Raw genomic sequence first — 26,833 nt, forward strand, 5'->3', positions numbered from 1 at the left:
TTACTCTACCTTCTTCTATAGCTGATGAAAACAAAATGTATACAAACAAGTTTCAAAGTATTTATTCAACAATTAATTGCCATTAAGAAAAAACTGATACTAAAATAAACATTGATTTAAAACTAAACATTCAAATTTTTGTGGCTTCTACCAAACCTCCATTAAGTTCAATACATTTATCGTATCTCTTCCGAATATTGTTTACACTATTTCTTATTTGTTGAACTGTAATTTCGGCACAAGCTTGTCGTATCCTTTGCATGAGTTCAGCTCGATTCGTTGGTCTTGTTCTGTATACTTTTTGTGTCAGAATACCCCACAGAAAAAAGTCTAATATTGTTAGATCAGGCGATCTAGGTGGCCATTCAATTAAGTCACTACCTCGTCCTATCCAATGATTTGGAAACTGGTTATTTAGCCACTCTTTAACAATCCTCGAATTGTGCACGGAACAGCCGTCGAGCTGAAAATATAAATTTACTTGTTCCGCAAGAGGCATTTCATCTATTTCGTCCGATAATTGGTTATTTAGAAATTCCAAAAAATTTTGCCCGTTTATGTTTCCATCAAAAAAATATGGACCTATTATTCTATTTTGTACTATACCACACCAAACGTTAACTTTTTCGGAATATTGACTTTTACAATTTATGATCCAGTGCGGATTTTCCGTAGCCCAATACCGAGCATTTTGCGATGAAACTACCCCATTGGTGCTGAAAGAAGCTTCATCACTAAACATTATGCAGTTTAAAAAATTTCTTGTATTCAGGTACTCGCCTTGTGCCCACAAACAAAATTCCATACGTTTCACTTCATCACCTGCCTTTAAAGAGTGAAGAAATTTAGGTTTAAATGCTCTCATTTTGTTTTGTTTAAGACATCGTCGAATAGTCTCTCTCGGTAAGTTTAAATCCAAACTGGCGACTCGTAAACTTCTGTTTGGGTGGTTTCTAAAATAATCTAAAACAGCACCTTCGTTTAAATTTCTTCTTCGGTGATTATTTTTTAAAATATGTTTGCTGACTGCACCGGTTTCTTTAAATGTTTTGTTAATTTTACTGACGGTGCTTCTGTCAATGGGAAGTCGATTTGGATGTCTGTGATTAAATATCCTAGCTGCTTCTCTTTCACTATGATAATTGTCCCCAGAAATTCTCACAAATTCAATTCTTTCTTCTGATAATAATTGCAAAGCCATTATTAAATGCACGTAACTAACAACTATTATTTTATTTATGATTAACTGTCAAAATCACAGCCTACTGTTGATTTATTATAAAACCTTTGCATAATGAGTTCAGCTTCCTCAAATTATTGATATCTCCTCTAAAAGATTGTTTTAGCTGAGTTATGAAGAATTTACAGGGAACAATTTTTGTCCTGCTCTCTGTTTTATTATTGAATAAATTATTTCCATGCTTTAAATCAATTTGATTTTAGCGGCTATGCGGAAGAATGTACTAAGTACTGCATAACTTGAAAATGAATTTTTAATTTTCTGTTATTCCAGAATACACTTCTCGTAACCTACACTCAAATGAATGATTTTAAGGGAATATTATCCACAAATCCAGTGGCGTAGTCAGATTTTTATTACAAAACGCTTGCACCACAAATCTCTCACATTACCATATTTTCAGGAGTTATAACTGTAGAACGCATTGAGCTGTTGACTTCGGATTTTCACTGTACAAATTCACTGGTGTTCTACTTGGTGATAGCGTTGTCAGATCTCAAATATGTCTATAATCTGAATAAAAATTACAAACAAATACTTAGTTTCCAAAATTGAAGTTGTTGTAACTTCGTTGTTAACAAATATTTTTTAATGAAAATTTGACAGTTTTGATTTATAACGACTACGAATCCAGTGGTGTAGTCAAATTTAAAAACAAAAATTGCCTAATAAACTTTTGCCGTTTTTGACAAACAAAAAAAACCATAGAGTGCCTTGGAAATGAAACTAAAATTGTGAAAGTTAGTGTCAAGATACAGTTTTTCATGCTTAATATTTCAATAAAAAAAAATTGAGATTGATTGAAAAATGCACATTCTACAGGGGTGGTTCCATTTTAAATGGGTCACACTGTATATATATATATATATGTATATATATATATATATATACAGTGTGACCCATTTTTAATGGAAACATCCCCCTAAAATTTGAAGTTGTAAATCGATTTTATTAATTTTTTTTAATGTCAAGTACTAAAAGGTCTACCTTGGGACAAAATTTGAAATGTTTATTAAAGTTTCAGGACATACTACGATATTTTTTCGTAGTCGAAAATCGGGATTTTTTATTAGAGATTTTTTTATTGAAAAAATCACTACGCCACTGGATTCAGAGTGCCTCTAAATAGGTGTGACCAAAATTTCATGAAAAAATATTCATTATTAACAAAGTTATGACAACTCAAATATTCGAAAACTCACACAGCTAACAGTTACAATATATCATTTTTTATGATTTCAACAATAAAGTGCCGCCAGATGAAAAAAAAACAAATAGCGTAAATATTTTTAATGAAAATAATGGAATTACATTCACACAATTCAACTAACAATGAAGCAAATAATATTAATAAACGTAACTAATAACTAATTAATGAAATGTTTCGATTCAGTGCAACAATTAATTCTAACTCGTATTTTAGTAGCCTCTACTAATCCACCACGTATTTCGATACATGTGTCGTAGCGCTTACGAATGTTTCTGATTACGTTCCTTAGTTCTTGAGGGCTAATATCTGCACATACCTGTCGAATTCTTGCACAAAGTTCATTTCTATCTCTTGAGCGGTTTTTGTAAAACTTTTGTGCGAGAAGTCCCCAGAGAAAAAAGTTCAAAACTGTGAGGTCTGGAGATCTGGGTGGCCACTCTATAAACGGACTACCACGGCCTATCCATCGGTTTGGAAAATGTTCGTGAAGCCATTGCCTCACAGCTCTGGAATAATGAACTGAACACCCATCTAACTGGACAATTAAATTTGATCGTTCATTGATTGGCAGCTCCTGAATAGCATCCCAAAACTCTGTGTTTAAAAATTCTAGAAACCTCTGCACATTATTGTTTTCCTCAAAAAAAGAAAGGACCAATGATTCGTTCGTTCAATATCTCACACCAGACGTTGATTTTTTGGGAATACTGGCTTATACAGTTTATTACCCAGTTAGGATTACTCGCTGCTCAATAGCGACAATTCTGTGATGACAGTACTCCATTTGTAGTGAAAGTGGCTTCGTCGGTATATAAAATATTTTTTAGGAAATTTATATTGTTTAAATATTCCCCTTGGGCCCATAAACAATATTCCAGGCGTCTTGCTTCGTCGCCTTCTTGAAGTGTGTGTAAAAATTTTGGCTTGAAAGGTTTACTGATTGATTCGGCCGTTACTTGATGAAGATCCATAGTAATTTCTACACCTAAACGATTTGATCTCCACAAACTTTATTGAAAAAATATATCACATGTTTCGCTAAACATTAGCTTTTTCAAGTGATTAATACGACTAATCACTTGAAAAAGCTAATGTTTAGCTTTTTAGCATGTTGTGATATATTTTTTTCAATAAAGTTTGTAGGGATCAAATCGTCTAGGTGTAGTTTGTGAAATTGAAAGGTTTAATATTCTTCGCCTTGAGACATCTCCGAATAGTTTCTCGTGGAATATTCATATCTAAAGTGGCATTCCTTATACTGGCATTAGGATTATTTCCGAAATGATCTAAAATGATTTGATCATTTTTGTTTCGTCTTTGTACAGGATTACTTTTTAACATCATTTTTGATACTGCATCAGTTTCATTGGATATTTTATTTATTTTATTTTCCGTACCGCAGCTAATACGAGGACGATCTGGATGTCTCTCATTAAATACTCTACAAACCTCTCTAGCACTTCTAACGTCATCTCCCGAAAGGCGTACAATTTCAATTTTCTCTCTTACGCTCAATCTTGCAGCCATGACACAAAATAATTCGAAGAACTATCGTTGAATATCGTTGACAATAGTACACTTAAATCTTTCACAAGTGTCAAACTGTAATACCATTTCCATGGCAACTAAGATTTAAATTGAAATATTAGGTCTTAGTTTTAGTTAATTTGCGTGAAAACTTGAATGTAATTCCGTTATTTTCATTAAAAATATTTACGCTATTTATTTATTTTTTTTTCATCTGGCGGCATTATTGTTGAAATCATAAAAAAAATATTCTCATGGCTATATCTGTTGTGTTTTTTGTGACTGTGTGAGTTTTCGAATTTTTGAGTTGTCATAACTTTGTTAATAATGAATATTTTTTCATGAAATTTTGGTCACATCTGTTTAGAGGCACTCTGAATCCAGTTGCATAGTGATTTTTTCAATAATAAAATCGCTAATGAAAAATCCCGATTTTCGACTAAGAAAAAATATCGTAGTATGTCCTGAAACTTTTTAGGGGGGTGTTTCCATTAAAAATGGGTCACACTGTATATATATATATATATATATATATATATATATATATATATATATATATATATATATATATATATATATATATATATATAGATGACAGTACTCTTATAACATTATATTTCCAATATTTCGACAATGGTTATTGTCATCATCAGGGAGCTAAGATGATAGATTTTGAATTAATACAGAACTCAAGTTAACAGACGAATACTTACAATGTTAGTGAGATTGGTCGCAATTGAGTTGAGTTAAATTTGAAATATGAACGTTGTGATCATGATAAAAACACGTAACAACTGTAAAATTACAAGACATATGAATTAAGTGAAAGCTACAATATATATACGTTAAATGAGGAATAATCATAAAAAAATTTTATTTGAGAATGAACGTGGTGATCTTAGGTTAGAAACACATCACTTGTCAATTTATTAAAATTTTGAAGAAGTAGACTTGGCATTTGCCGCTGGTGCAATTAATCAAAGAGTTACAGTTGCCTCCAGAAGAAAGAGTTTTGTTGTATAATTTTTGTTAATAGGTTGATAAATGAATTTAAGTAATGTCAAATGAGTTGTCTTTGAAGGAATTCCAATTTTTGTCTATAAAAAGTAAATAGGAATATATTTCACTTAAATGTTGTAAGTCTGTTTTTTTATTCAGACAATTTCGTGATTGCGAAATGTAAGTCATTTCAAGGAATAATCTTTTAGAAACATTCCTCTCTTTAGTCAAAATTTTTACTGAGTTAAAATCCATTACATGTCCATTATTATAAACATGTTCACTAAGGGCACACCTTTCTGGATGAAGTCTACAATCACTTTTGTGTGCAGATATTCTGTCTTTTAATAATCTGGCAGTCTGACCAATGTATTCAGCACTGCAACTTATACAAGGGATACTATAAACCACTTGAGATTGAAATTTTTTTGGGATTTTATCTTTTAGGTTCGAAAAAAGGGAATTAATTGTTAATATAGGTTTGTGTGCAATTTTTATATTATCAATATTTTTGAAAATTCGTGTGAGTTTGGGTGTAATTTCACTGGTATATGGTAAGGAAGTAAAAAGATAATTATTTATCTGAATTTCATTATTGTTATTATTGATATCATTGTCCTGACTTGGAGAGATTGAAGGACAAACGTTATGATCTATTTCATTTGGGGACGTGTTAAACAATATCTTGTTTAATAAGGTTTTAGGATATGAATTTTGTACAAAGAGGTTTGAAAGGATTTTGAAATTTTTTAAATGAAAGGACGAGTCCGAAATTCTGATAACACGTTGTTTCATCTGTTTGACCAAATTGACTTTTATTGATTGTTTATGTAGTGACCAATAGTTCATGTATCTACCTGAACTTATTGGTTTTCTGTACCAGTCAATAAGTACGGTATTAGTGGAAGTGCGAATGAGTTTAGTGTCTAGAAATGGAACACTTTGTTCATCGTCTTCCTTTTCGATGGTAAATTTTATATAGGGGTCATAACTATTAAAGATTTCAACGATTTCTGTGACTCCTGTATAGGGAAGGGCAAGGATTATGTCATCAACATATTTTTTTAAGAAAAAAACATGGTAAGGAAGGACATTTAGGACATTGTCTAACAGGTCATCCATTACATAGTAAGCTAGAATGGGGCTTATTTTGGCTCCCATTGGTGTACCAAACTTTTTCTAAAAAATAATCCTGACTTAATTGTCTCTAGATCCGATAAAGGAAATGTCACTGTCATAATGAAAAAAGAACATTAAATACAGTTATCCTCCGAACTAATAGAAAATTGTAATTCTTATGAAGTCATCCAAAGAGATCCCACTCTTCAAATCCAAAATAAATCTAATTCCCTTATAACTTCATCCAGAAAGGTGTGCCCTTAGTGAACATGTTTATAATAATGGACATGTAATGGATTTTAACTCAGTAAAAATTTTGACCAAAGAGAGGAATGTTTCTAAAAGATTATTCCTTGAAATGACTTACATTTCGCAATCACGAAATTGTCTGAATAAAAAAACAGACTTACAACATTTAAGTGAAATATATTCCTATTTACTTTTTATAGACAAAAATTGGAATTCCTTCAAAGACAACTCATTTGACATTACTTAAATTCATTTATCAACCTATTAACAAAAATTATACAACAAAACTCTTTCTTCTGGAGGCAACTGTAACTCTTTGATTAATTGCACCAGCGGCAAATGCCAAGTCTACTTCTTCTTCAAAATTTTAATAAATTGACAAGTGATGTGTTTCTAACCTAAGATCACCACGTTCATTCTCAAATAAATTTTTTTTTTATGATTATTCCTCATTTAACGTATATATATTGTAGCTTTCACTTAATTCATATGTCTTGTAATTTTACAGTTGTTACGTGTTTTTATCATGATCACAACATTCATATTTTAATTTTAACTCATCTCAATTGCGACCAATCTCACTAACATTGTAAGTATTCGTCTGTTAACTTAAGTTCTGTATTAATTCAAAATTTATCATCTTAGCTCCCTGATGATGACAATAACCATTGTCGAAATATTGGAAATATAATGTTATAAGAGTACACTTGCGCTTCGCTGCTATCCCAAATAACTCCAAGGAATTGTTCGTAACTAGTCAGCAAAGACTACCTCTCTCTCTCTCTTCAGACAGTATATATATATATATATATATATATATATATATATATATATATATATATATATATATATATATATATATATATATATATATATAATATCAAAAGGGAGATTTTGTGGATAGAACACTCATATATATATATTAGTGTCCGATCGAAAGTTCGGTTTCGGTCGAGTTTCGGCAAAAAAAAGTGTTTCGGTTTAGTTCCGGTTTCGGCGGCAAACCTGCCGAAACTACGACCGAAACTGCATTCGGGAGTTCTTGCGCTATGATCGATCATGTTCGGCGCGTTGAATTTTATAAAAGCTTTATAACTTATATTTATTATATGAGAGCGCTTTCAATAGCTGGCTGTGCTTTCATCGTCAAGGCTGTACTCAAACTGAACGTTTCATCCTCTTGTTCTTTTATGCGGTCAGAACGCCTTAGTGCAGGTACTGCAGGTAAATTTGCCTGTATTTGGGTTACATCAGGTTATATCCTTTGTTGTATTTTTTCTAGGTTCACCGTTTCTAGGAATTTGTATTGTTTTGTGTGGTATATTGAATGTTAGGTCTTGTTATGTTTTGATTTGTATTTGTTCCTGGATGAGTGAATTATGACTGTTAAATTTATGGATGTTTAAGTTTTCCCAGATGTCCATACCGTTTCCTTTATTGACTTGTTTTATTAGTTTCATGTTCTCTGGTGGGAGAAAGTTGCGTTTGTTTTGTATGGCGTGTGTTGTGGTTTGATTTATATATTATTGGGATTATGTATGCCTTTTTGTGCTAGTCGTTCCTTTGCATAAGTTTTTTCTTGGTTTGGCCGATATAGAATTTGTTGTAGTCCGAGCATTGTATGCTGTACACACCGTTTAGGTTTTTGTCTTCTTCTTTTCCATACCTGTTCATTTTTTGTGTTATTTTCGTGTTTGGCTTGTTGTGATGTTGATGTTCAGGGGTTTGAAGATGTTTGTTAGTTTGTTGGTTTGGTGACCTACGTATGTGAATGCAGTCCATCATTGTGTTGTTTTATCTATTGGAATAGTTTGATCCTTGTTCTGTATTTTTTGTTTGATTCTATTTTCTAATTTATCTATTGTCTCATGTGTGTATCCGTCCTCTTTCGCTATTTGGTATACGATTTTCCTTTCCTTGTTCCGGGCTTCATTGCTAAGTGGTATCCTTAACATTCTGCATATGAATGCGTTATAGGCAGCCATTTTGTATGATGGTGGGTGGTTTGAACTTGCGGGTATGGTGGAGCTTGTTTGTGTAGGTTTCCTGTATATTGTCATTTGAAACTGTGTTTTGTTGTGATTATATCCGATAATTTTGTCCAGGTAGTTGAGTTTCGAGTTGTTTTTTTCCTCTATGCTGAAAGTCAGTTTTTGATTTATTTTATTAAGTTCCTTTCTTATTTGATCTATTCTTATTCTGTTGTTTTGTGATATATACAGGCCATTGTTAACGTATCGGAACCATTCTCCTTTTTCATCATGTGTTTTTATTATTGTTAAGATTTTCTCATCCATGGTTTGCAGGTATATTTCGAATATAATGCTAGATAGTGGGGATCCCATCGCTAGTCCATCTGTTCATAAATTTTTCCTTCGGATTCGAAATAGTTTTGGTTGAGTATTGTATTTAGGCTGTGTTACATCTGGTTAATGTAGGTCCTGTCTATGTTTTGGTGTTTCAGTTTATGTGATATTATTTTTATACTTTCGTTGATCGGTATGTTGGAGTACATGTTTTTTATGTCGAATAAGAATAGAGAATAGTTTAGCGTTCGTGCTGACATTTGTCGTTGAGATTTTGTCTGTGAGTTCCATTGAATTTCTGACGCTGTGCTTGTTGTTCCTGTTGATTTTGTTTTTCAGTTCATCGGCTATGATTTTTGAAATTTTGTATGAAGGTGCTTTGGTGAAATTGATAATCGGTCTTATAGGTTTATTTTCCTTATGTATCTTTATCTGTGCGTTGAGTTTTGGTGCTCTTGGGTTGTTGACTGTGTATCTGTTCAATGTTTTGTTGTTGAAGATCTGTTTGTTGGATTTTATTAGGCTACTAATTTGTCTTTCAAATTTTGTAGTTATCTCGATGAACCATGTTGTATAAATAAGAAGTAAATTTTGATTTTATTTATTTTATTGTTGAATTTGTTTATTACACAGGTCTGCGAAAAAAAATTTTTTGTCAGCTGCATGAGATATTTTTAATTTTTACTGAATATGTTTTAAAATGCGCTGATTTCAAAGTGATGGCCATTTTTTTTCTATCACATAAGGATTGCAAATTCAAACACAAAAAATTGGTTAAAACACTCCTTTATTCAAAATTTTCAAACAATAAATATTTTTTTAAAGCAAACGAAACATTATTTTGATACATATACTTATTCATGTTCTTTATGAAACCTCTTCTTCTTTTCCTTGATACTTTGACGAGTCCTTTTCCGATTTCCATCTTCAGTTTCTCGCTTAAGCAGCCAACAGTAGTCAGCAAGCATAGTAACATCCCATCGCCCTTGGTACCTTCTCTCAATATCACGATCATCCTGGTGAAATCGCTCCCACTGCTCTTCACTGTAAGCTCCCAGGTTTTCAGGAAAATAATCTATGTGAGAGTGTGAAAAATGGACCTTCAAGCTCATCTTGCAGCCTTGAGCTTCATATGCTGCTAGCATCCGTTGCACAATGGTTTTATAGTTAGAATCCTTAGTATTTCCCAAAAACTTTCGTACTACGTCCTTGAACAATACCCAAGCTTCTTTTTTCTTCTCATTCATAGTTTCCACAAATGAAGGGTCCGTTAAAAGTTTTCTTATGTCGGGGCCGGTGAAAACTCCCTCTTTCAACTTTGCTTCTGATAGCTTCGGGAATTTTGTACATAAATATTTGAAACAGTCTCCATCCTTTTGCAGTGATTTTACCAATTGTTTCATCAACCCCAATTTGATATGGAGAGGGGGCAACAAAACCTTTTCTGGTGGTACCAAGGTAGTGTTTATAACATTTTTCTCTCCAGGTTTAAAAGTTTCTCGGGATGGCCAATCACTTTTTTCCAGTGCTGTTCTCTGGCTCTCTTATCCCACAAGCATAGGAAGCATGGATATTTGGTATAACCTGCCTGCTGACCCAAAAGCATTGTCAGTATTTTGAAGTCCCCACAAATCATCCATTGATGGTCTTGATACTTGATTTTTTCCAGGATAATAGCCAAATCGCTATAATCTCCTTTCATATGCACAGAATGTCCAATCGGAATCGAGGCAAATTTATTTCCATTGTGCAATAATACTGCTTTAAGGCTAGTCGTAGATGAGTCAATGAATAGGCGCCATTCAGATGAGTCATACTTTATATCAAAGCGATGTATGAGTTCTTCCACATTATTGCAGAAAACTAAATTTCCTTCTTTTGAGAAAAACTGGGTACATTTTTTTTCTCGGTGTCTGTACCAGTAGAAAGAAGTGCCAGGTGATAAAAGTTTTTTATTTTTTAATCTAGAACCTAACAGTTCGGCTGCATCTTTTGAAAGACATAAATCTCTTACTAAATCATTGAGCTCACCTTGACAAAATAGTTGTCAAAAGATAAATCTGAGCTTGATTCACCCGGAGGAGGCAATGTAGCTTCGTCCTCCAACTCACTAGGGTATTCATCCAAACAGGAAGGTGGCTGCGGGATAGATATCTCGGAGCTATGGGGCAATGGACGTATAGCTGAGTCAAGATTAGGATAACTTATGTTTCTTTTGTTTTTTGAATTGAATCCCTTTACGTCAACTGAGCAGAAGTAGCAGTCAGTGGTGTGATTTTTCTGCTCACGCCATATCATAGGAATTCCAAATCGAAATGCATTTTTCTTTCCCTTAAACCACAAACGAAGATCTTCTTCGCATCTTCTACACACCTTATGCGATCACCAATTCTTAATTTAAAGTGGGCAAAATAAACTTTCCTTACAAAATCACTTATATTTCTCTGTTGACTTTTAATAGCGAATTCACCACAGATATAACAAAAACTGTTTGGAGAAATAACACAACCCCTTGTAGCACTGTTCACTTGAATATCAGTATGTCTACTGAGAGCTTTTCTTTGTTTCAAGCGATATACACTAGGCGTCAATTGAAGATATAAATGCAACTTAATATGCTAGAACTTATTTTGCGCCAAAATAACGGGAAAAAATTGTAGCAGAGAATAAAAAATGAGAAATCAAATCAAAGAAGAAATGATTACCGCTATTTTTCTTTAAAAATTATGTGCTTAAATTTTAGTTTGCATATAATTGTGTAAAAGTGTACGTCATTTGACTTGTCTCAACATGTTAAAACATTCCCTGTCTCACCAACAGCTCAGGTTGTTTTTCTTCAATATCAAATAAAAATCATATAGGTTTATTACCAATGAACATAGATACTGCAATATACATAAAAACTTATGTGATATAATAATTTGAATATTTTTTCTGTTTTTGGGAGGTCAAAATCTGTAAGAAAATGTAAAAAAATCCTATGCAGTTTTTTGGTCGCAGACCTGTGTTATTAATGTTTTATATAAATTTTGGTTGACTCCTTCGTTTAGTTTGAATTCATATATCATAATATATTGGAATTTATCTCAACATTTCAGGTGGATTCTTGCTCAAATGAAATATAACTTACCAACACGATCTGCAGATGTACATGTATTTTGGAAAAGACAATCGAAATATGAATACAAAACAATTTAATAAACGTGTAAAAGATTTGAAAAATTATAAAAACTCGCAAAATATCAATCTAGACCTTAAAAATACGTTCTATGCTAACCAACCGTGAATGAAATACGGAACGCACCTCATTGTGAAAAAGTAAAATATCAGTAAAATATCTTACACGAATTGCCTTTTGCTATCTGCTAAGATAGAAAAATCTTTATGAATATATTCAAATGTATTGTCCTTCTTATCTATTCGGACAGATCTTTTATTTATATTTTATTCGAGGAAAGTTCAAACTTTCAAAATTATTTGTTTAAATACTTGGTTCATCTTCTTTGAGTGTGAAGTGATGTTGTACCAATTAAGTTGTTTGATGAAAAAACCTCTGGGAACTGGACTTGGAAAACAGAAATCTGCTACAACTCTTCTTTTCAAACATTCCATCATTTTTAATTCATTCTAATGATTTTATTATCTCTTCTAATTTTCCACAACAAATACAATATTATTTCTGTTTGATAGTGTTGTACAAATTCTGTCTGTTGTATTTATTCCAAAATAATTGTATTATAAATAACGTGATTTCCGGTTATAGAAATGCACTTCTGCTCATTTACAAGGTAATATAAATTTACCCCTTTTAAGCATTTTCCTGAGATGTTGAAAAATTTCCTTTTTATTGTGTTTTCTCAGATTCTATTACATAACAAATACCTCTAGTATTAGATATATTTTTTTATGCAAACAAAAAAATATATCTCATACTTTCAATCATAAATTGGTTTCTTTTATTATTTTATTATTGTTGGTTATATAAATAAATGTCATTATTATTGAATATTCCCCTAATTCTTTCATTATCTATATGTTTTAATCTATAACTATTTATATTGTTTTCACTCTCTGTTTCGTTTGGTCCCTTAAATATCAGTAGTAACTTCACACATTTATTATTTTTTACATATGTTGCCCTTATTACTACTAATTGGCCCTTTTTAAATAAAATATTTTTATGTCTTTGCTTTTTATTCATTCATTTTATATAAATTCTACCACTTTTAATTTGTTTATTTTCACTTCTATTAATAATGTCATCTCATGTTTTATTTTCCTCTTTCAGCCATTTCCTGGGAGGATGCTATCCCATCATTCAGAAATATGGACTGACTTCAGTGACTGTGTGTGGCAAATGGTTGAGATACTTCTCTACCTCTGATAGATTATTGTCCCAATTTTGATGATATTCTGTAGATAATATTTGAAGAAATGTAATTACCTCTTCAATATATCTTTCTGATGGATGTCTAATGCTGGTAAATATTAATCGCCACAAAAGAAATAACCAGGAAAGTAAGGAACTTCTGGCAAAAACATAACAATCTCCACTGATAGTAGACAAGCCCTATTAGACTTCAACAGAGGTATTACCTCAGGGCTAGTAGTAGTAGTAGTAGCCAAAGCCTCGGTGGATTATCCTGAGGTGGATTAAAGGGCACGAAAGGAGTAAAGAGATAGATGGAATCAAAGGAGGCAATCTTGCCAGGATCACCCTGGGCGACCCTGGGAAGCTGGCGCCGAAGAGATATCTGGCGATGACCAGGAAAAATCTACGCTTGACAATAGGATTTCTGTAGCTACTGTCAACTAAGGAAATACCTTCATAATATGGGGCTAGTGGACACACCTTCATGCAGGATGTGTGAACAGGAAGATGAAACTGTCAGGCATGTCCTATGCGAGTGACCGAGTTATCGTCAATAAGAGAGTGTGTGTTCGGCGAGTCTTGGCCTGTCCACCTTCCTGGAAAGGACAGGATGAACGATGACCTAGGAGGACAATCCCTTCCGGAGGGGTCACATGTGGCCTAAGTGCTTTGGGCCTACACTCACCCTCCCTTCTCTACACATACAGACAGATGGGAATGATCAGAAAATTACTTATCTATTTATCTTTTGATTTTTATGGAATTATTCTCCAGCAGCTTATATATATATATATAACCGGTTCTCGGTTATATATATATATATATATATATATATATATATATATATATATATAGCTGCTGGAGAATAATTCTATAAAAATCAAAAGATAAATAGATAAGTAATTTTCTGATCATTCCCATCTGTCTGTATGTGTAGAGATGTGTAGAGTTTTTATGTATATTGCAGTATCTATGTTCATTGGTAATAAACCTATATGATTTTTATTTGATAATGGAGAAAAACAACCTGAGCTGTTGGTGAGACAGGGAATGTTTTAACATGTTGAGACAAGTCAAATGACGTACACTTTTACACAATTATATGCAAACTAAAATTTAAGCACATAATTTTTAAAGAAAAATAGCGGTAATCATTTCTTCTTTGATTTGATTTCTCATTTTTTATTCTCTGCTACAATTTTTTCCCGTTATTTTGGCGCAAAATAAGTTCTAGCATATTAAGTTGCATTTATACCTTCAATTGACGCCTAGTGTATATCGCTTGAAACAAAGAAAAGCTCTCAGTAGACATACTGATATTCAAGTGAACAGTGCTACAAGGGGTTGTGTTATTTCTCCAAACAGTTTTTGTTATATCTGTGGTGAATTCGCTATTAAAAGTCAACAGAGAAATATAAGTGATTTTGTAAGGAAAGTTTATTTTGCCGACTTTAAATTAAAAATTGGTGATCGCATAAGGTGTGTAGAAGATGCGAAGAAGATCTTCGTTTGTGGTTTAAGGGAAAGAAAAATGCATTTCGATTTGGAATTCCTATGATATGGCGTGAGCAGAAAAATCACACCACTGACTGCTACTTCTGCTCAGTTGACGTAAAGGGATTCAATTCAAAAAACAAAAGAAACATAAGTTATCCTAATCTTGACTTAGCTATACGTCCATTGCCCCATAGCTCCGAGATATCTATCCCGCAGCCACCTTCCTGTTTGGATGAATACCCTAGCGAGTTGGAGGACGAAGCTACATTGCCTCCTCCGGGTGAATCAAGCTCAGATTTATCTTTTGACAACTATTTTGTCAAGGTGAGCTCAATGATTTAGTAAGAGATTTATGTCTTTCAAAAGATGCAGCCGAACTGTTAGGTTCTAGATTAAAAAATAAAAAACTTTTATCACCTGGCACTTCTTTCTACTGGTACAGACACCGAGAAAAAAAATGTACTTACCCAGTTTTTCTCAAAAGAAGGAAATTTAGTTTTCTGCAATAATGTGGAAGAACTCATACATCGCTTTGATATAAAGTATGACTCATCTGAATGGCGCCTATTCATTGACTCATCTACGACTAGCCTTAAAGCAGTATTATTGCACAATGGAAATAAATTTGCCTCGATTCCGATTGGACATTCTGTGCATATGAAAGGAGATTATAGCGATTTGGCTATTATCCTGGAAAAAATCAAGTATCAAGACCATCAATGGATGATTTGTGGGGACTTCAAAATACTGACAATGCTTTTGGGTCAGCAGGCAGGTTATACCAAATATCCATGCTTCTTATGCTTGTGGGATAAGAGAGCCAGAGAACAGCACTGGAAAAAAGTGATTGGCCATCCCGAGAACCTTTTAAACCTGGAGAGAAAAATGTTATAAACACTACCTTGGTACCACCAGAAAAGGGTGGGCCTACACTCACCCTCCCTTCTCTACACATACAGACGGATGGGAATGATCAGAAAATTACTTATCTATTTATCTTTTGATTTTTACGGAATTATTCTCCAGCAGCTTAAAATCAAAAGATTAATAGATAAGTACTTTTCTGATCATTCCCATCTGTCTGTATGTGTAGAGAAGGAAGGGTGAGTGTAGGCCCACCCTGAAGGTGTTCCATATAAAACTCCGCGGGCAAATATCTGAAAAATGAGAGATAATATCCATATTTCGTGAAGGCATTTGATTTCAATGCCAAGGGGTCCTCTTATTTGCGAAGAGATCCAGCAATAGGCGTGATCCATTAGGGCGTCGTGACACCGACGCCAATTTTTTCAAATGGTAACCTGAATTTTTCAATTCCTTTTTGGATTCTACATTAAATTCTGAATTCAGCCATATATCACACTTGTAGTTTTCCTTGAATACTGATGAAAAAAAGGCAATTTTATTGCATATTATAAAGAGGGCCATGAATAGGTCAAAATGAATGCAATAATAAGAGTTTGATAAAACGAATCCATCAGTTATGATTTCATTGTCTGTTCAATTTTATCTAGTTGTGTATTTCTGTACAAATTAAAATAAATGTTTCAAATTACCAAAAAATATGTTACTTTGACCATAACTCGACTAAATAACTGACATGATGATAACGAAATCAATTAGTGATAAAACAAGAATCATTTTAGTAAGTGTTCGAACTGCCTCCCTTCACGTAGAATACACATATTGCATCTTTTTAGTAATTTCCGATTCGTGACAGCTAAAAGCGTCTCTCGCGTTATGGAAGCACAAACATTTGTGCTTACTACTTACTATTTTTCAAATCCTCTACATTTTGTGGACGACGCCTATAAACTAAGTCTTTGATATATCCCCACAAAATCTAGTGGGTAATATCTGGACTTCGATCTGTCCATGGTATTGGACCCAATACCTTATTTCCAATCCATTTCTCGTTAAAAGTATCATCCAAATATTGGGTAACTATTCTATTATTATGTGGAGGTGCCCCATCTTGTTGAAACCACATATTCAGTCGAGTTTGTATTGGTAAATTCTCCAAGAGATTCGGCAACACATGTTGTAGAAAAACCAAGTACCTCTCCCCATTGAGAATTTCTTCGAAAAAATGAGGTCCTATCAAATAACCATCAATGATTCCGCACCAAACATTGAAAAAAACAGACTGAAATCTCGTTTCTTGCATCCAATGAGGGTTCCCGCCAGACCAATAGTGACAATTATGTTTGTTTATTATACCGTTGTTATGGATACGGCTTTCATCACTCCATAATATTTTTTTCAGAAACTGATCATCATCATGAATACTGTTATTAAATATGAAATATGAAGATTATTACCTAGATGTAGTCCTTGAACCAAATGTATTTTGTATGGATGGATTTTTTTTTTTCGACAAAATACGTTGTATTGACGATTTCGAAAACAATGCATTGCTACTTGTTTGGTAGAACTATATGGTTCCAACACCATTTAACCTAGCACTGTAACACTGTGATTCTCATCAGTAGCCGTATTTTGTTTTTTCCTCTTCCGTTCATTAAAATATTCATTTCGTACCAAAGATTTGGTTAAGCTAGCGAATGTTTTGTGTGAAGGTAATTTCCTGTCAGGATACCGATTAGTGTATTTTCTCACTGCTTCTTTTGAATTCCTTCTTGCTTCGCCATAAATACATATCATATCCAACTTTTCTGCATTTGAAAATTGAACCATTTTTCAATTTTAAGAAAAATCAACACAAAACTGAATACGTTTTCGTCAAATCTGACAGGTCTTCTGACAGATCGATAAATACATTATTGCATTTATTTTGACTTATTCATGGTCCTCTTTATAAGACGCAATAAAATTGACTTTTTTCGTCAGTATTCAAGGAAAACTACAAGTGTGCTATAGGTATAGCTGAATTCAGAATTCAATGCGGAATTCAAAAACCAATTGAAAATACTGGGTTACCATTTAAAAAAATTAGCGTCGGTTTCGCGACGCCCTAACGGATGACGTCTAGTGCTGGATCTCTACGTGAATAAAAGGAACCTTTGACACCAAAATTATCTACTTCCACGAAATATGGATATTCTTTTTCATTTTTTAGATATTTGCCCGCGGAATTTTATATGGGACACCCTGTATTTGATGAGTTTGATGTATCTGTTGATTCATGCAATATTAAATATTAAAAATACCATCTTTTCGGCAAAAAAAAAAATTACCAAATAATTAATATTTTAAAAACGATGAGAGATAAGTATAGAACATGTTCAACAAAAGTGATTTGGATTTTAATGCAGAATTCAAAAATGATATAATATATAGGGTGTTCCTTTTGAAATTTCCGAGTTGATGTTTGTTACATATAGATGTGGCAACATTGCGGCGATGAAAATATTTTCAAAAGATAGATCACAACCATTTACATCGGTAACCAAAATTTAAAACTCTCATCTTTTACTGAACGTTTTATTCTCTTGTTTGTTCTTTTATGCCGTTAGAAGGCCTTAGTCCAGGTACTGCAGGTAAATTTGCCTGTATTTGGGTTACATCAGGTACTATCCTTTGTGTTGGTTCATAAAGTTGAGAATCTTAGCGACTGGGGAAATGTACAGTAAAATGGATCAACGGGGTCTCTCAGTTAAAAAATCAAAAATCAAAACTCTGTTCTATTTTGCCAAGCTTTCGCTTCTAATGGGAAGCTTCTTCAGGGCTTATACTTTATTGAGTTGTGGGTTTTTTGTCAATGAATAACATTACAAATCATACTTACAGTAAAAATGAGTAAAAAACAATGAATTGAACATAAATCGACGAAAGAATGGTAATGGATTTTTTTCGGTTTGACAAATGTCATACCTTCACATAAATGTCATTTTTCAATGGGCATGATGATTTGATAATCTTTGACTTTAAAGGGAGAGTTAATGATACAATTTTCATTATTATCATTATGTTTTTTGGTGTAGTTCCAATAAGTTACTGTATTTACAATTACAATTGTTACAAGGAATGTAATAAATCACATCTGACTTTTTTGTAGTATCCGTTTTATCTTTCAATTTGCTATTCAAATTCTTTATAGTTTTAATATTTTTTTGGCATATTTTGATATTTTGTTCATTATGAAAAAGTTTTATGATATTTGAAGATAAATTTCCAAGATTAGGTATAGATTTATAAGAAAAATTGAAAGGTGAACTATTATTACATAAATTTCTGTTGATTACATCGGAATTTGTATTACTGCCGGTATTAAAAATTATTATATTGAGAACTTTTCTGGGATAGGAATTTTCTATCAATATGTCTCTAAGAAGTCTGAGATTTTTTTGGTTGAGGGAAGAGTGTACTAATTAATGTTTAACTTTCTTTTGTCGATTTATATGTTCAATTCATTGTTTTCTACTCATTTTTACTGTAAGTATGATTTGTAATGTTATTCGTTTGCAAAAAAACCCACAACTCAATAAATTATAGGCCCTGAAGAAGCTTCCCATTGGAAGCGAAAGCTTGGCAAAGTAGAGCAGAGTTTTGATTTTTGATTTTTTGACTGAGAGACCCCGTCTTGAGGTTGCAGTCAAGGTCAAGGATGAAAACTCTTTGCTAGTTTGTCAAGCTTTCGGAAATGTTTATTTCCTTCTTCAGGACAACTGAAAAGATGATTGTAAAAATTAATGTATAAAACGTTACAGATATAACTTACTCAACATGAGATTAATATAAAAAATTAGCAGCAAACCGAACGAAAAATAATTTGAAAATTAGAATATCTGTATCGTTTTATACATATATTTTTAGAATCATCTTTTCAGTTGTTCTGAAGAAGGAAGTAAACATTTCCGAAAGCTTGAGAAACTAGCAAAGAGTTTCCATCCTTGACCTTGGCTGCAACCTCAAGATATTATCTAAATAATTCATAGATTTATATAGTATATAATATATACTACACTATATACTACATAAATATCTTCCGAAGAGGTTCATGTGTCACACTCAAGTTCAAGTACACCAGCCTCCCACTCCGAGGGATACTCAGACGGTTCGCTTCATCTGAATGAGGGGCAAGTACCCCAAAAGCGATCTATCGGTGGTCGTCCCGACCAAATGAAATTTCTGCTTTTCATATATAGGAAGTTACTTGCGATGAATCTTCTAAATTGAAGATGTTGCACAGGTGCCTGCTGGTTTTACTTTCAGCTTTCTGCGCGGCATTAGGTGGGTTAGTTGTTGTTTTTCCGTCGGGTATCTGCAACACGTATCTACAAAGTCGTAGGTTCACATGAGAGGCAAGGGTAATCACTCAAACAAATCACTTGCCATTCATTGCAATGCAATTGTCATATCTTCTCTGAATATTCAATACAATTTTTCTCAAATGTTCTGTTGTAATTTCTGCACAAGCTGCAGATATTCTGATGTGTAGATCTTCTACTGACTGAGGTATGGAATTGTAAACATTTTGCTTCACAATACCCCAAAGAAAAAATCTAGCGGTGTCAGGTCCGGTGATCTTGTAACACTGAATGTAAGATCTATTTCGACCCATCCATCGATTTCCATAATTATTATTCAGCCATTCTCTTACAATAACTACATTGTGTACTGAAAACCCATCTAATTGAAACTTCAATTCAGGCTATCCTGCACTGGTATGTATTGCGTACCAAAACTCATTTCTCAAAAAGTCTGAAAATATAATTCCATTCAGATTACTTCCGAAGCAAAACGAACCAACAATCTTATCATGGATTATTCTACACCACACATTCATATGGGAATATTGCCTTTTTGCGTTTATAACCCAATTGACCAGTACCTTGAATTTTGGGACGCAACTACTCCATTTGTAATGAACGTAGATTCATCACTAAACAAAATTATTTTGAAGACGTTTATATCAACAGAATTCTAACCTTATTTCTTCATCTCCCGGTTCCAGAGTGTGTAAAATTTTTGGCTTGAATGGTTCAATTTGAACGGAAGCTTGAATGAGGAATATTACGAAATTATTGCGATATTCGCCCACCATTTCTATTCTCATGAAGTGGAGTTTCTGTTTTTGAGTATATTCCTCGATACATAACCTGCTTCATTAAAAACAGAATTTATACGGTTCACCGTTCCTGCTCACTGAAACTTTATCAGGATATCTATTATGAAATTCTCTGACAACTTCTTATGCCGAAAGATCATTATCTCCGACAAGGCGTGCAAGTCCAATTTTATCTCGTACCATGATAAATCACTAATTCCTACCGATTTATAAAATAGTTTTCATACTAATCGGGCATAATCTGATTGTTACTGTTTCAATACAGTTTTTGACAGCAGCAATAATAATCAACAAAAGGCTTTTGTTTCCAGTGCCAAATGAAGAGAGCGCGATTTTGCACATCCGTACCGTGTTTCGCGGCCAACTTAACAAGATTTAAAAACCATTCAAGAAGTGTGCAGTTAACATTCTATCATGATACAATGTGAATGTTGATTCGACCACAGGATTATTAATATTGAATAATTTTTGATGAAATTTAGTATACCACCATTTGAGAAGGTGTCTACTACAATGTTGATTTTAAATTTTTCCTTAAAAAAAAACGTTAATACGATATATATATATATATATATATATATATATATATATATATATATATATATATATATATATATATATATATATATATATATATATATATTCGATATATTCGAAAAAATATTCGCAGCAGGCCTTGGTTTCTGTCTGTAAAAAGAAAATGATATTTGGTCCCAAAGTACAGTTTTTTGAACTCTACAATTCAAAAAATAAAGTTCTTCAAAATCGGAGAAAAGATGTGAATTTCGGGATTTTTTTTTAAAGGACAAAACACAAGCACTAAACGAAAATCCTCAAGGCGCTCTTAGATCGGTGCCTGTGCGAAAGTAGCGATTTACATTGGATTTAAATCGCTGGGGATTAAATACATTTGGAAAAACGTTATCAGGAGGGTTATTATACATAAATGCCGTTCTCCAAATGAAAGAGTTTTTATAGAGTGGAGTTCGAGGTGTACTGAGTTGAAGCTCAAAACGATGAGCAGCCATAGTCCGTCGCGTATTTCTGATATGTACCGCTCTTTGTGGAATCAAATGTGCCAAGTCACTTGAACACTTCCCGTGAAAGTATATAGAAGGGAGACAAATTTCCAACCTTCCTTCGATGTTCCAGACTGTCGAAGTTGCAAGTGATGTTCGTGTCTCCAATCAGGTGGATGACCCTTTTCTGGATGGAATCCAGCTTTCAAGTGGGTCACACTGTGTATATTTTTTCATCAAGTGCTGTCTTGGTTTTCCACATTTTGTTCTCAATCGAGGACTGCCTGCCCGGTACTGATGATGCCCAACAGGCTGAAACATCTGTCTACCGGTGACTCTTAAATTGAAATCAAATTAGGAATTATCAGAATAGATATTTTATGACACACAAATATATAATTTGTATAGTAAATTCAACACTAATATTGCTCCCACACACCAGAACCGCAATGTTTCGACCCGTGTTTTATTACCAACTGAGTTGTCTTCATCTGGGCATGAAATTTACTAAATCCTACAAACTTTGCCTGTTCATTTTCAACAGGGTGAACCTTCAATTTTTAGTAATTTATCAACGATTTCTGGCCTTTGAGCAAAGAAAGATGAGTTATCAATTATATTGAATAATATGAGGGGTAGCCTTTGAGCGAAGTTATTTAGGGTGTGTAAACTGAGAGTGTTTTGTAAAAATGCGACTTTTCAAAAGGATGATGAGTCAACATTTATTGTTACCTTGATACATCAATAGGTTGGACTGCAGCGGGGGCGTGTCACTTATGGAGGTGGATGATGCTTCATCCTAACGTTTGTGTATCTGTGCCAAAAGGACGAATAACCCTGAGCCCACTCAGTATCACTTAAGAAAATTTTGAAGTACGGGACATCCTCTCGCCATAGAAAGCCTGAGGTTCAATTATGATGAATCTTCATCATGGACATCCTTTCCCTATCTACCCATGGGACAATTTATGCACAATGAAGTAATCAAAGGATCCGACCATGAGTATACAGAAGGTGAAGGGCGTCGACTAAACGATCCCAACTGTCTTCTGTATAACATCGGACCTAGGAGGTTAAGAAGTGCAGCCAGGAAGCGATTTATTGTCTGTCCAAGGGTGGGATACATTATTAATCTGCCTTGCACCACACTCTTGAGCAGCAGAAGGAAAATATGCATCAAGAAAAGAAACAAAATCCCCCCGAGAACGTTAGCAACCATTTACTCTGAAACGATGATAAACCCAAACAAGAAACGAAAAAACCCTGCTTGGCTGATTCTAATATACCGTTACATATAGCCGACCAACATATGCCCTCATATGGGAAGGTTACTGCCGTCATTGAATTGAAATCTTGCACCTAGAACATCTGACAATTCAGTATCAACCAACCATCTGGAATCTCTTTAGTATGTCATTATGGCCAGAAGATTCTAGAGACGCATATTTCAAATGGGTAGCTACAAAGTGTATCAGCAGAGCATCTTCTGGCTGATGGTCGCAGGTAATGTTCTGCAGCCATGGAAGGGTGTTTTCCTAAAAGGCATTACAGTAGATCTACTTTCCGTCAGATCCTCAGTAGATTGAGGAAAATGTACCATGAAATATCAACTTTGTTGAAGAGTTCAAACCATACATGCAAACCACATAACCAAAATATTTGAAATATTTTATAAAACTAAGACTTGAGTATTTTATACCCAGGAAGTACAAAAAAACCTTGGCTACTAACTTTGCTAAAAATGAGACAGTATAAGTTGACAAATTGGTACAAAGTTTCAGCGGTAAGAGTACTTAAGAGGCCAGGCTTCACTGAATTTCCGAGAGTTATTATTATCTGACAAAACCTTTAGAAAAAAAATTATATAGTTGATCGAAACACATTTTCCGGGTCACTAGCAATAAAATAATTCGTTTCAGTAAAGACTGGGTCCCAGCAATAGAATAATTCGTTTCAGTAAATAATGTATACATGGTTTTATATATTTTCTCCCTGAAACTAGATTATATGGTCTCAACTGCTGAGTATCGATTCTTTCGACAATAAATACATTAAAAGACTGGAAAATTTATTATTTTATTCTTGATGAATTATTGATAATGAATTTCTGAGGATGAATCAAAATTGCAAATAATGCTTGAATCTAGTATCAAATAGAAACGAGTAAAATTTACAACAAACATTAAAAATTATTAATATTACCCACAACTCCTCCAGATGTTTGATATTACAAAAAAATAGACGCATTCCAGAAACCTCTCTATGGTCTTCCTTTTTAAGAATGATTTTCAAATATAATGATTTCAATGCCTTCAAATGCTTACTAGCAGCAACGGTACCATGTCCAAAGTGATCATCTTCGACGGATACAGCAAGCTTTCTCAACTGTAAAAAAATTAAGGTAGATAATAACCGTTATTACGGAGATCTTGAATAGGACAGTTTTTATTTCAAGAAAATATATGGTCTGTCAAAAACCGTGAATAAGTCAAGTCCTTAAATGTCCAAAAATTTAGTATGAATATGCGAAGAATAACTAATTCACGGGGAGTACACAAAAACAGGAGATGGGACTATGAGTGCTTCCCCACAAACACTTTACTGATTCAGAAATTATAAATCTAACACTGGAGTCGTGGACAAATTAAGAACTGGAGGCTCCAAAAAGAGCGTCCAGGAAGGATTAGCTGGTGGCAAACAAAGTAGTAGATTTGGAGAAAAATAAATATGAAATAAACTCATTCCAAGCTTACAAGCTGAGATCAGATGTCATTTAAGTAATACCTAAAAAAAAAACCGGGAACGTCTACTTTAAAAATTGGGTATAATCCTCAGAGCACTTGGCTCTTGGATATATATCAAAAACATGAATGATTTGAGTAACCTTCATTCCAAAGCCTGAGAAAATCATGCAGTACTTGGTGAAGATCTTGACAGGCATATTGAGGACATAACTCTGGCTACCAGACCACTGCATCAGGACAATTATGCTACAGATCAGATATGTCGACGGAAATGGTATTATGTCGCGTTACGAAAAAAAAACAGAATATGCTTACAAGAACAAGAAAGTGCTTTTAGTTTCTTAGATATAGAGGGCGCATTTGATAATACGTCCTTATAATCAATAATCCAGGTATTGAGGAGAAGAGAGATCAATGACACAGGTGGATAAAATGCGTGCTTAGAGTAAAATTGTCATACACAACCATAATGGAAGAGACAGTAGTGGCACGGGTCCCCCCTATGTAAACTTGTAATTGATAAGTTACTAAGTCTTCTGATCTATAACGGACACAAAGTACTGGGCTATGCAGACGACTTAGTCATCCTAGTAAATGTAATGATATAGTGAAGGGACGCATGCAGCAGGCGCTGAATATTACTTAACGGAGGGCAGAGGATTTTAAAACTTTGTGGTGAAGAAATAAATCTTTCGGGGGAGGCCAAATATTTGGGGGCGATACTAAATCCCAGAGTGACCTGGAATCCTGGAACCAATATCTAGAGAGAGTTAAAAGAAAAGCGGAGGTAGCAGTGATGTTTACACCATGGTGGGTAAACCCATGATAACATATCCATTTATAGTCTGAAGGCCAAAGATGAAACAAACAACCGTGGGGAGCAAAGACTTGCATGTTTGGGAATATACAACAGGAGCAAAAAAATCACCAGGAGAGCACTGACAACAATAAAAGAGATCATTTGCTACAGTTCATTTTGACAAAACAATTGAGACATCTGTTCTCTGCCCCCTTTCTTTCATTATTCAAAAGATTAGCATTTGCAATTCATTCTTTTCCTGAAATTTCATTACAGAATAAGAAGAATTTACTATTAGTACTACATATACCATTTTTGAAAATATAGATCTATACTGAAGCTGAATGAATATAAATTTGTTATCTCAACTAACAGGTTATACATCTCATCTGTAAAATATAAATGAAAAAAATTCTGAACTTTTCAATTCAATAGAATCAATTGGTATTATCACTTCATTTATATATTTTTTTTTGGTCAAACTGTTTTCTTTCAAAATTGCATTATTCCTTTTTGGATTATTTTAATTATCATGTTTGATTAGATCTCAGCTAAGGACAATCAGAATTTCTCAAGATGGTACACATTCAAAATTATCGTTTTTTAAATCTTTCTTCACCAGACTTCCATCAAATTTTGATCCAGATAAAAACATTTTTCCAAGAACTTCAATATTCCTTCTTCAAAAAAGGTCTATGTTATACATTTTTATAAAAAGTTTTGAATTTATATTCCATTGTAAGATTTTAAAATAGTCAGTGGTAATTACTTTGGGCACTATTCACAATAAAATGGATATATTGCAAAATACCAATTGACTCGATTTATAACTGTAATTTATTAGAATTGAAAGTGGTTATATTTTATTAGTTATGTATAATATTTACAATCACTAAATTAGATTTAACAACCTCCTAAAAGAATCACCAAATTATTATCAAACTTGAATAACTGGACACATAAAAATACTCAAAATCTTCATTGATATATGTCCTCTATAGTATTTTGGAGGTTGAATGGAATTTTCTCAACCATTTACAGTATTTTTCAGAAGATTGCAATGTTATTGTTCACCATAAGCGAAAGGATTAGGACAATGACTTCAAAAGTGGTATACTTGATCTGGTCTACTACCACTGATGAGATATGGCAAAATGAAAGAAATATTGTCACGTGGGATCTCGTACCTCAACGTGGTTGAGCCTGGGTCTCTCGTTTACCATAGATGATGTTTTCGAAAGATAAATTGTCATCGCCACTACTTATATGAAATGGTGAATAAAATTTCCATCAATACCTTTAAATATTCCATTATATCATTTTCTCGCAGGCCCAGTTTTGTATCTATTGCTATAAGTTCTTGCAAATTTTCCATCTTTCTGATAAGTTTCCTCAGTTCGTTAGCAGGAATCCAATACAAACAAGTTATATTCAAAGTTCTGATGTGGCTGGGGTTCATTTTTGTTGAAATAAACTGGCATAGATTGAAATGATGTAGTTCAAATTCTCTGGACCATTTTGAATTTCTAAAATGAAAAAAAATATCGTTTGATAAACCTATATATTGCTCAATAAAGTGAACAGAATAATTCAAACTTGAAAATATCCGAAAAACATCTGAGAAAATGCAATACTGCTGATCTTATAAAAACGTATTATGTATTCTATAATTTGGTATTTTCTCCACTTACTTTGATATCATTTTGTAGATATCATTTGTT

The 26,833-nt window shown here is 33.3% G+C and overlaps 1 protein-coding gene across 6 annotated transcripts in view; it reads right to left on the bottom strand.

Moving 5' to 3' along the window:
* The window catches only part of LOC111514764 (uncharacterized), a 165,059-nt gene that overhangs the window by 58,821 nt on the left and 79,405 nt on the right, over positions 1-26,833 (bottom strand). For 5 of the 6 annotated variants that reach the window (XM_074184822.1, XM_074184817.1, XM_074184819.1 and 2 more), the window contains 2 exons: positions 26,410-26,638; positions 23,772-23,954 (listed from right to left, as the gene is read on the bottom strand). In XM_074184822.1, coding sequence (XP_074040923.1) covers positions 23,772-23,954; positions 26,410-26,638 — 412 coding nt within the window. The other variant, XM_074184821.1, reaches the window with a different exon arrangement.

Source organism: Leptinotarsa decemlineata, unplaced genomic scaffold (assembly GCF_025532065.1).
Source record: "Leptinotarsa decemlineata unplaced genomic scaffold, Ldec_3_MD MMD2_tig00026358_RagTag_RagTag, whole genome shotgun sequence".
NCBI lineage: Eukaryota > Metazoa > Arthropoda > Insecta > Coleoptera > Chrysomelidae > Leptinotarsa > Leptinotarsa decemlineata.